Here is a 12,241-nt window from a genome sequence, read left to right as displayed (position 1 = left end):
AGGCTCAAGGCCCTTCAGAGCCTGGGACATGGGGTCACAAGCAGCAAAAGTAGACTACTCCAGCAATGCTTCTTCTGGCCTCTGTTTGCTCCATTTCCTGTAATACCCTGTATCTTCCTTTTTTTTGGAGGTGATGGCTCCTGCTGTTGTGTCTCTGGCTATTCAGAACCAGTGTTGTTAGGGTAAAGGGGAAACAGGGCCAGAAAGAACAGTATGCTGTGCATCCAGGGGCATTTTTGTTTGCTGGTGTGCTGTTTGCACGTATGCTTTCAAGATTACACATAAAATACTTTTTACAATTTATTACACACACAAAATACCTCTTGTCCAAGATCAAAATAAATTCATTTTCCCAATCATAAACAATGAAGCAGAGGAATGTAAAAGAAGCTGTATTTCAGTCATCGCTATTACACATATTTTTTCAGCAGGAGAACAGAAACCTGGATCCCATACAACCCAGGTGACAGAACTGGGTAGGTACCTCCTCAGAGCAGCTGCAGCTCTGCTAGAACCAGGTTCATCTACCAGCAAGACAGTGTGTCATTGCAGAATAAGGTCCTGCACTCTCTCATAAAGGAATGGTGAGCACTGTGTGCCATCCTCTGGCTTTTCAGATTCACATTATTAAGACGAATTCTAAGAATACCCCTCACCTATGGAATCTTATTTGCATTGCACAGCAGCTGTGTAAGTAAGTCATCGCTCTGTGAAGGATGACACATTATTTCCAAACCTGGTCCTGCCAGGGGCCAAGAAACTGATGCTCAGGAGGTCACTCTGGGGAGAAAGAAAGAAAAAAACATGGGCTAACGAAAAACACTAGGGTGAAAAATTTTATTTCAGAGATGTCATTCATCCATTTGTCTATCTTGGGTATTTCTAATGTGCCATCGTCTCACTGTAGTATCTAAGCACAATTAGCACAACAGGAATTTACAGTATTCTACAGAGCTCCCCAGCTGGTAGGAGGATCTGGGCACCAGCTGGTGACCACGGGTCTGGGATGGAGTGTGCTACAGATGGTCTGCTGGAGTGATAGTAGCTAATTACCTTTTCCTTTTTCCAGTAGTCTCCCACCATGATCCTGGGGAGGAGACAGCTGGTAGAGAAGCCAGTGAGCTAGCTGCTGTGGAAGTAAACCTTCTCGTTCTTGAATTTTTGCACATGCCCGTACCTCTGTCTTCTGAATGTGACTCATGAATTTGCACTGCCCACAAAACAATTAAATTCCTGGAAGAAGAGGAACATACCCTGTAACTTCTGCAACAGCAAAGGAAGGGTGGTACCCAGATTCTTCTCTCCAGCTAGATGATCACAAACAGTAAAGGGCAGACAGGCTCGGGGAAGTGAATTATTTCAGCCAAGTGACACTGAACAGAGAAAACTAACAGTGGCTGTGGAAAGGAACTCCAGAAATGTGCTTACACTGATGAGCAATCCAATCCTAGCTGCTAAGATACTGCACTGGCAATGTGCTGCGAACCCTAAGGCCACTTTGATTTGGCATACAGTTTTAAGTTCATAAAGATCTTAGAAATAAATGCAAGTCAATCCTTTTGATTTATAGAGCACTGTTAAGTATACACAGCACTTCACAAAGCATGTAGGAAAGAAAAGAAATGCTCAAAGGACTGCTGCGAAAGCATATTCAGGGGCAGCTTGCTTCTCAAACCAGAATCTTGATGTGAGGGTTTCCCTCTGAGTTGAGCTCAGCTATGTGCAGATGTAGGTTTGATTTCATTGCAACTCTGTTCAGATAGCCAAAAGAAAAGTTGCATTCACATGATGCCTTTCTCTGGCAAACAGGGTTTCTTAGCCAAACAGTTTTAGTGCTGTAGATTACCTTTAGGGAAAGTAATCTGCAATGGGACAGACCCACATCAGTTCTACAGCTGGACTGAAGCACAACCTCTGAATTTGGTTAAAAATGAGCCTACAAACTGAGGCTTTGTAGTATCCCTTCTGAAAGTCTGCTAGCAAATGAAAATCTTGATGCTTCTGGAACCAACCTGATGACCCTTAGTCACATTGCCAAACCACTTTCCAGAAGTGGAACTGAAATTGAGAAGTCATTGGTTTGAAGCTGTTCATAAAAAATAAATAAAAAAAAATAAAAAAACCCACAAACACAAAACTAAAAGCAAAAATGGGCATTTGCAAATGAAGGCTTTGGTTCCTGTGTAAACAAAGCCCACCCCATTTCTGAAAGCTCCTTCTACTTCCCTGAGCAGCTGCAAATAAAGGTGCCTTGTTCCTCTAGGAGCTGCAAACAATTTCATGCTCCCCCTACAGCTCCTTTTTATTAAACTGTACGAAAATAACATTTTATCAGCAGTTAAGTGTCAAGAAGTGGGGCTGGCAGAAAGGATCCCTGCAATCCCTTGGAGAGTAGCAAGGTCTGTAAGGCAAGCCATTCACAAGCATCCCTGGCCAGCAGCTGCTCAAATCCATGGATCTTCTTAGCATCTTTATTTCCTTCATCTCTTCCCCACCACAGCTCTGGTCCTTTCACTGGCTTCAGTCTGCATTCCTTTTTCCAGAGACCTACTGAAGCCATGGAGCCAGTTGCAGGATTAGTAAGGTACACTGCAAATCAGAAATCTTTTCTAAGCTCCAGCAGTGCTGGTACCGCCACTAAAACGATCAGCAGCAAAACAGCCAAAAATATAAACAATGTAAAGTGTTGCACTGCAATTCCTTGTAGTTAAAACCATGAGGGGGGTACACCCTACAAATGCCACTGACATGTACCTGTGTAAAACAAGGGGGAGAGCACTACACTGAATGACATTTAGAAGTCACTCCTTGCAACCACAGAGGCCACACATTTTTTATAGATATATAAATAAAACAACTCTATTCCAGATCTTATACACACACACACACAAAGTAATCAGTGTAAAACTGAATGTCCTGATATGAAAAATCAGATGTTTTGGTAAAAAACCTATTTCTCCCAGCTTGTTATTGAGAAATGCTAGGATATACAGTATGCTTAGCATTCTGAGAAGTACTGATATGGCGTAGTTCGTACAGCTGACCATTTTGACTACTGCCATGGTGTGTGCACACATGATCACTCACATGAGTGTGAAGATACATGTAGTATAAAAGCTAGTTCACACGTATGTGACTACATACATACGGATCTTATTCATACACACGCACACACACTGGTCAAAATAGGACTTGAGAAATACTGGTATGGAATCAGGTCTGTCCTAGTACACTATTGCTTTGTCCCATTTTGCAACTGTATCTGTAAACCCAAATTCTGTAGAATGAGGAGGCTACCAGCACAAACTCACAGGTGACCTCCACACACCTGTCAAGTTGCGTACCACGGTTTTAGCAGCACAAGTATAATTATATTTTTTTATTTTTAAAGCCTTCAAGTATGATAGTTTTCTACATCAGTTACCCACCAGTTCTGAGATCCCAGAACAGGCCATGCCCCTATCCTACAGCTCCCTCATTTCTTTCATCCAAGCAGCATTTGCAGAAAACCTTTGCAGGCATGCCTTCCTTCTCTGCTCAGGGTATGCCTACACGTTCCTTTCACAAGCAGACTCAAGTGGTCTTTGCCTGTGCTTCAAGTTGGCCCACACACTGTGTACACATAATGCAGTCTCCAGCTTCTCACCAGGACTTACTCAGCTTTAACCTTCCTGACTGCTGTATGAGACACAGAGCTGGCTTTGACCACAAGCATGGTGAGCTTCCACAGACCTGTGCGATATTACACAGGTCACATTTCATCTGAGAGTGGGACAAAGCCCCGTAAGGACCTCATCTCCCATCTTACTTTCCTTGACATGACTACACATGCATACGTTGCATGACCGAGCAGGTTCTCATCATGTGACCTGACATCGTGTATTCTCTCCTAAGGCTCCCAGGCAGACAGACACCTCAGACGGGGAGGTGGGAGAAAACATCTGCACTTATTCATGTGGCAGATGGCATCCAATCCTAGTACCAGGGAAAGAGGATGACGAGGCCTTGGGATGCAGAACTACCCATCACAACCACTACACACCTTCTGTCTATGCCCAAAGTGCACTGGGAGGATGAGGTGACTGAAAAGGGCAACATGGGCCAAAGGCATTACCCGGGCCAGCAGCCCCAGTGTAGTCACACTCTTGTCCGCCCCCTTGTCCCTTAGGCACATTGTGGACAGGCCTGGACCAGGAGTTCCTTCCTAGATCACCCTCAAACCACACCTAGGGATGCTGCCTACCACACATGCACCCGCTGGTGTGAGACTAAGTAAGAGTTACGACTGAAGCTCTTCCCACAGTGGGAGCACTTGAAAGGTTTCTCCCCAGTGTGGGTACGACGATGACGTATGAGGGTAGAGTTGTCACTGAAGCAGGTCCCACACTCGGCACACTTGTAGGGCTTCTCTCCAGTGTGGGTGCGACGGTGCTGGACAAGGTGCGAGCGCTGGCTGAAACTCTTCCCGCAGTCAGGGCACAAGTATGGCTTCTCACCTGTGTGGACACGCCGGTGAATGACCAGCTTCGAGCTCTCACTGAAGCACTTGTTGCAGTCAGCACACTTGTAGGGCTTCTCACCCGTGTGGAGCCGCTGGTGGGCAATGAGGTTGGAGCTGTCGCTGAAGCGCTTCCCGCACTGGGGGCACTTGTAGGGTTTCTCGCCTGTGTGAAAGTTTGCGTGGCGGAGCAGGCCTGAGTTCTGGTAGAAGTTCCTTCCACACTTGGCGCAGACATAAGGCCTCTCGCCAGTGTGGTTGCGCTGGTGCTGCACCAGGTGTGTGCTCTGGCTGAAGCTCTTCCCGCAGTCCTTACATTGGTATGGCCGCTCGCCCGTGTGGACACGCTGGTGCTGGATAAGGTGGGAGCGGCGGCTGAAGCTCTTGCCACAGTCAGCACACATGTACGGCTTCTCCCCAGTGTGGATCCTCTGGTGCCGGATCAGGTCGGAGCTGCGGTTGAAGCTCTGCCCGCACTCGATGCAGATGTAGGGCTTCTCTCCCATGAATGCTCGCTGGTGCACCACCGTCTCCTTACGCTTCCGGAAGCCGCAGCGAGAAGTTTTCTCCGGCTCCGGCTCTGGGGGGAAAAAGTCTGGCCTTGGATGGGATGCTGCCCCGTCGCAGCTTGGCAGAGAGGCTTCCCTCATGAAAAAGTCCGAAATGGCCCCAGGGGGCTCAGCTGCCTGCAGCCCATCTGGCTGGAGATCCCCCTCATTCTCGCTCATGCTCCCATCACCTGCCAGGACAGAGGGACAGTCCAGACACCACCAGCGCGGCCACCCGCGGCCCGCACCCCCTCCTCCCCCCCCCGGCCTGGCAACCGCAACGGCCCCGCACGGCCCCCGGCCAGATGCTGCCTCCCCCCGCACAGCCCGTACCGGCTCCGCCGCTTCCCGGCGACAGGCGCCGACGCCGGGACCGGCTCCATCCCCCCCCGGCTGTCACCCGCCTGCGCGGCCACCCGTCACCCCCGACCGTCGCGGGCGCTGGGCAAGGGGCGCCCGCCCGCAGCTCCCCCCGCCGCTCGCTCCCCCTGCGGGGCTGGGCCGGGGCGCGGGAGGCCGCGGCGCCGCGCCGGGGGGAAGGCGCTGCCGGGAGCGAGGAGGAGGCGGCGGAGCGGCGGAGGCCCCCGGCCGGCCCTCCCGAGCCCCGCCGCCCTCTCCCGGGGGCAGCACGGTGCGGGAAAACCAACCCCCGTCCCGGGCGCGCCCCCGCAGCCCGGCCCCCGGTCCCTCGGCCGCCGCGGCCCGGGGCCGGCGACCCGCCGTGCCCGCCTCACCTCCGCCCGGCGGCACGGCCCCGGCCCGGTCCGGGCGGGGCGGAGGGGGCGCCGGGCGCAGCCCCGGCTGGGCGCGGTGCGGCCACCGGCCGCGGGGAGGGGACGTTCCCCGCGCGGGCCCGCCCCGCCGGCGCTTCCTGCGGCTCCCGGGAGGCGGCCGGCCGGCCTCCGTGGCTGTAACCCTTCCGGCCCCGGCCCCTGCCCTGCGCCGCTCACCGCGGCAGCAGGAGGTGCCCCCGGCCGGGCGCGGGGCTGCGGGGGGCCCCGGCGGGCAAAGCCCAGCCGGCCGGTTGGGCCGGCCCGGGCTCGGCCGCCGGTGGAGCCCCTCCCCGGCCGCGGCGCCGGCCGCTGCCGAGCCGGGGCGCAGCTCGCCGCCGGCCCCGCTCCCCCCGGGGCTGTGCGGCCCGGCCCGCCCCGCCCCGGCCTCTCCCTGCCGCTCGGCCCTGCCTGCCCCCGGGTGTGATCCCTGCGCCGGGCCCTGGCGCCGTGCGGGGGTGGGAAGGAGGGAGCAGAGCCTGGAGCGGGCCTGGCCGCGCAGCAGGGCCTGGGGGCGGCTGGGGCGAGGCGCGGGGCTCGGGGCGGCGGGCCGGCAGGGAGCGGCGCCCCGCGGGCCTCGCCGGGCTGGCCTGTGTCCGGCCCGTGCCAGGCTGCCAGTGCCTGCAGTGCTGCCCGCGGCGTCGCCTCTGCTCGGCGGCCTTCCCTTATGCTGCCACCTTTTTCTGTGGCCTCAGATGTTGTTTTCACCCTGCTGTATCTTTGTGCCACAGCTGTCTCTGTTTTCTCCCTCATATTTCTTTATGCTGGTTCCAGAATAAAGAGCAGGCTCTGGGGTGACCTTATTGTGGCCTTGCGATATATGAAGGGAGCTTATAAGAAAAGCTTTTTACCAGGGCCTGTAGTGAAAGGACAAGAAACGATGGTTTTAAACTGAAAGAGGGTAGATTTGGATTGAACATAAGGAATACATGTTTTTATCATGAGGGTGGTGAGGCACTGGAACAAGTTGCCCAGAGAAGTTGTGGATGCCCCATTATTGGAAGTGTTCAAGGTCAGGTTGCATAGGGCTGTGAGCCACCTACCTAGTGAAGGATGCTCCTGCAGGACTAGATGATCTTTGAAGGTCCCTTCCAAGCCAAACCATTTGATCTGAAAGGGGTGTGTGTGTCTCTTCTCCTAGATAACAAGCGACAGGACAAGAAGAAATGGCCCCAAGTTGCACCAGGGGAGGTTTATGGTGGATATTAGGAAAAACTTCTTCATTGAAAGGGTGGTTAAGCACTGCAGGCTGCCCTGGAGATGGTAGTATCACCATCCCTGGAGGTGTTTACAAACCACGTGGTGGATTTGGCAGTCATGGGTTAACAATTGGACTCAATGATTTTTAAGGTCTTTTCGAACCTAAATGATTCTATGATTCCCGAATTCCGGCACCTGGTGCATTCCCATACTGCTCTATAAATGAGGAACAGTGGCTGTTTTGGTGAAAGAAAACTCAGAGCGCATAGGAGAAAATAAAAGCATTTTGGATTTGCCAAAAGGTAAGAAAGAAGCCTAGATTTTCATAAGACTTTCATGCAGTTGAGTCACATCATGTGGAAGTACTGAGTCAACCAAGAGGAGGACAGGACACACCATTCTTTGGCTCAGGATGCAAAGATTTGCAGAACCTGAACTGACACTTGTCTCTATGCTTAAATACTGACATGAATATTCATTAAAAATTGTCTGTGATTGTTAAATAATTGGAGTTAAATGTTAGTGTTTTCCACAGTTATTCAAAGCAGAAGGAACAAAAGACTTTTATGCTTTGGTGGCCTCGAACACACAACTTTTCCTTCTGATCTGATATGGTAGCAAAACAGTTCTGTAGTTCCCACCATGCACTCTGAATTGTTTTCTGACGTATTTCCAGTCCCTTTTAAACAACTCTGTCTAGTAACTGTTCTGCAGACCTTATACCCAAATGTTGCTTCATTGAGATAAGTGGTGCTGAGGAGAATTAGCTATTGCAAGAGAGAAATGAAGTTGTGTAAATAAGAAAAAGTGTTTCATGAGCTGGAAAAACAAAAGGAAGGACCAGTGAACTACATACCCACAGAGTGCCTGGTATAGTCAGCTGGAGGAGGAGAAAGCGTTTGCTAAAGTCTTTCACAGGGGCTGTGAAAAATAAATTTTCAGGAACAAATAGTAAATGGGAGAAATGTGGTAGTGATTGTGTGCAGCCTGTTCTTTGCAAGTTGGAGATCTGGTACTTGGAATGTATACCTGGAAAATTATTAGAGGTAGGGAAGATGGAACATGGGATCAAATTGTCAGTAAGGCAGCTGTAGGAGTGCAGCACAGAGGAAAGTTACATTAATATGTACGTGCCGATGCAAAAGAAGATGCTGATCTTAAGGCAGGACAACATCAACCTCACAGAGAGTAGAGGCACAAAGGAGGTGGGTATGAAAAAGAAAGAGGACCTACAGATGTCTGTTGCTCAGAAAAAGTACTTCCATATCTTTGGAGTGGCATGGCTGAAGGAAATGGAAGTGAAGCCTGGGAAGTCACTCACTGGGTAAGGAAAAGCTGGGAAGATGGCCAGGGACGCATTGCTAAAGCTTTGAAACACAATACAGAGGTGAGCATCATCAAAATAACCGCAATAAAGCTGGAGGATGACAGCCGAATGGGTTGTTGTGAACAGCTTATAGTACTTTATTTCATACAAACCAGTTTATAATAAGGATTTTAATCCTAGTTTAAATCACCAAGTGAGCAAATTTGAACTGAATAAGCAATGTTAATCATATTTTGTAGGCATACTTTTCAAGGGTTTTCTTCCCTACAGGAAAGATTGATTCTCATTGCTGAACGTTCAGAAATCTTAAACTAATTCAGACAGTAACCCTTTTTTTGTTAGTGAGAAGAATACACTACATATACACACAAGTAGTTCTATAAATTAACATGCATTTAATTATTTATTTAACCCACAAATTTTCAGTGTCATGATTTTGTAAACTGTTGAATTACACTTCCTATTTATTAAATAAGTCCTCTGTTATTCCAGACTTGACAAAATATTTGGAAATGGAACAGTGGAAAAGAAAAAACTAGAATTTTCAATTTGTCTTGTAAGTGCAATATGATGACTAGAGTTAAGAAATGTTTTATGTTTAAAGTTGAGATATTTATTAAACAAAGCTTAAGAAAGTGAGATAATTATAATAAATCCCACACCTAATGATTATTCAGATTGGAAGGGGAAACTAAGCTTTCTGGCTTTAATATTGTCTAAGTTTGTGGATGATTTTCTTTAAGTCCTTGGCAATAGGTATACTGTGCTTCAATTTATTTTTTAAGGTAACTTAAGCCAAATTATTTTCATAGGTTACTGTGAATCTGAGCTTTAAAATGGATGGCCATCTTCTCATCATTCTCATCTCATCTATAATTTAAATAGATGTAACTGGGGAAAAATACACAATTTTTAAAAAAATAAATTAAAATAGTTCTAGTTTAAAAAAACAAAACCAGAACCACTTAACAACTTGGCTGCTGCTCATGCTTTCACACCATTCCTTTCCCAGACTGTCTCCCATTTCAAGTGTTCTGTGTCCTCCAATACATTGACAAATAACATTCAGCCTTCTAATTCCCAAACTGAATTGTCTTGTTACTAAGATAAGGTTTTACAGGAGGACTGGGTCACAGATACTGGCTTCTTGATAGCTCCCCAAGTTCTTCCTTCCTCTCCTTCTCCTTTGAAATGCTGTGCAGATTCCTCCGTCTTTCTTTTTAGCAATTCATGCTGTGTCATGTGTACCAGTCTGTGGTGGTTTGCTGTGTTTCCCAGGGTGTGATCCATCACAGGTTTGTGGCCATCAGTTACATTCAGCTGTGGCTCTCCAGGTCTCTCAGACCTTCACACAGAGGAGCAGGAACACTTGCTCCTTACCATAAGGTGGAATGAAAAATGTGCAATTTTAGTCAGTATCATCCCATGCAGTTTGAAATGTGGAATCTCCCACACAGTAATAATCTTGTCATCTACAGTCTTGATGACTGAGGGTCTTCCTTGTGCTTGGGTTCAGTTTTCACATCCAGAGTTTAGCTGACATCGTTATGGACAGATGTAGCTAGTAAATGATTGCCAGCTGTGTAGATGTCTTATGCAGCTCAGGATTACAGAGTTAATTTTTGATCTCACAGGCAATGAACCCTCCGCACTGGATACATCAGGTGATTTTTTTGTTGGTCCTGGTCCTTATTATTGCTCCACTCAACTCTGCTCCTGGAATATGGACCTGGAGCCTTACTGTGCAGTAGGTGAAACACTTCACAGTTGTAGATGAGTTATATTCTCAATCTTAGACAAGTTACTCCTTCCCTGGGAGGTAAGGAATGTGGGTTTTACTAATACCTAACTAGGGAACAGAGACTAAGCTTTAGTTGCACCAATCAACAAATGGCAGATGGTTAAATATGAGTATCTCTGGCACTACACAGCTTGTGCAAGGTACCACTGGCAGGGCAGAAAAACGAAGCTGGCACTCCAGAGCCTGTAGGGAGCATCCCAAAACACTTCTCTCATTTGTGGATATGAGTATTATTATTAGTGAATCAGCCTGTGCCTTTTCTGTGTGAGACTTGTGGCATGTATCAATAGTGCTATAGTCCTGGAGAGCGAGTCCCCGAGCAGGGACACTGACACGTACCCATCAGTAGGTACTGCTAAATGAGTCAGTTGATTTCTTACCTAAACTGTAAGCAGATCCAAATATAGCTGAGCACAGGTGGACAGTGTGCTGATGGTTCTGTAAGCAGGTCTGTGTGTTCAAGTGTATTTGCATGTAACTAACGTAGTGTGTGTTGGCACACAGATTTATGGGCTTCTGTCTTCACTGGAGAACCTGGGAATGAATCCTACTCCCTCTTTTTGTTGAATAAATAAAGAGAAGGAATGGGTAGTGGAAGTCAGGCTTTGTATAGTGTCACTAAATACCTGTTTAGTGCAGGAACTCCCTCTCTCTCCTGTATTTTGGTCCCAATTCAGCCAGAAAAAATTGATTATCTGGAATTGAGCAAACTTGGAGAAGCATTATCTGGAGAAGACCTTCCTGGGACTTCAGACATGAAATAGGGATGCATCTGCTAGATTAATGCTAACAGCACAACTCTGTTTTTTTAATATATATGTGTGTGTGTGTGTCACAACACATCTTTGCAAGTTACATGCTCTAGTATGCAGGTGCAAATGAAGATGTGTCACTATTTCAGGTCAAGGCTTTGTTGGGCCAGACTGTGACTTCAAGACTGCATTACCATCTACCCTGTCAGTGATTCTCTGTCTCCCCAGTCATGACAATGGCTACACCAAAATCAATGATAGTTTCAGATAATTCTCCTTTCAATCACTTTCTTTAAGCACAAAAGAAGAGGCCCTTTTGCTTACTCTGACACTAAATCAATTTATTGGCTTCTTTACTGGAAGGCTGGCAAAGGAGTCGTTTTCTGGTCTTTTATTAAAAATACTCCTTTTATTAATGTAGATTATAAATCCAATTATATCCTGGTCTCAGGACATACGGGGTAGGTGTGGAATGCTAGTGCATCCCTGCTGAGAAGCCAAAGGATTCTAAAGGCTTTAGATCCCTGTGTCCCCCTGAGATTTACCTGGAACATGGGATGACTTCTGGAAACCTCTGAAGTGCCAGACTTAATGTTTTCAACACAGGGGAAATCTTACCTGGCTTTTCAGAATTTACCAATGTTTTCAGAACCGTCTGGCTTTTCAAGTGGGACATTTCAGAATTATCCCATGACTTTGGCGGGGTTTTTTTTCTGCCAGACCTGGCAAGGCTGAGAGCAATTGTCTGCCTGCGTTTGACTGAAACGCAGTTTCCTGGATTGCCCAGGTGGTGGCAGATGTGGAGGAGATGAAATCAGTCTTCAACCTGTTTTGCGATGGAACCGAATTGTTTCCTGCATGGGTTAAAGACGCCCTCTTCTGAGACTGTTACTCTTTCATACCTCTGAAGCCATTTAAATGGCTTTCATTTGAAATGGAAAGTCTCTGCTTTCAAGTATAATTAGTTCTTAACACAAGTGTTATCTGCCATTATTTTTCTTGTTAAATTTCTGCTAAATCAAAGTTTAATGACTTGTTGGGGAAGGGTTTTTTATTAATTTGTTGACTTATTTAAACCAATGAAGTGCTATTGATTTACAGAGTGTGTTGTACAGAGGTAACTCCTGCATCTGTTGTACCACACAGAAAACCCACAGATTGTTTCAAAAATTCTGGTGGGTCAGGACTTGCTCCTAGAAGGAAGTATCTGTCCATTGGTGCTGGGAATGCTCCCTGAAGCTTTTAAATGAGAACTTCCCGTGTAGCCACACGATCTTCTGGCCTCTGGAGCTCCTTGAAGAAGTAAGTTCTTGAAGGCAGAACTTATTATATCTTTCCACATTTT

At 47.6% G+C, this 12,241-nt stretch overlaps 1 protein-coding gene across 1 annotated transcript; it reads right to left on the bottom strand.

The window, feature by feature from the left end:
• Positions 1-377: 377 nt before the first annotated feature.
• On the bottom strand, positions 378-6,148 carry LOC101910573 (zinc finger protein 239-like). Its single transcript, XM_055808546.1, has 2 exons — positions 5,781-6,148; positions 378-5,237 (listed from the first exon to the last, which is right to left on the bottom strand). Exon 2 carries the CDS (start codon positions 5,224-5,226, stop codon positions 4,240-4,242), a length of 987 nt encoding a protein of 328 aa, XP_055664521.1. The 5' UTR covers positions 5,227-5,237; positions 5,781-6,148; the 3' UTR covers positions 378-4,239.
• Between the last annotated feature and the right edge of the window lie 6,093 nt (positions 6,149-12,241).

Source organism: Falco peregrinus, chromosome 6 (genome assembly GCF_023634155.1).
Source record: "Falco peregrinus isolate bFalPer1 chromosome 6, bFalPer1.pri, whole genome shotgun sequence".
NCBI classification, from domain to species: Eukaryota; Metazoa; Chordata; class Aves; order Falconiformes; family Falconidae; genus Falco; species Falco peregrinus.
This window is presented reverse-complemented; position numbering and strand designations above follow the sequence as displayed.

Excerpts from the sequence above, each read along its gene's own strand:
- LOC101910573 (XM_055808546.1), bottom strand. The coding sequence starts at position 5,226 with ATGAGCGAGAATGAGGGGGATCTCCAGCCAGATGGGCTGCAGGCAGCT.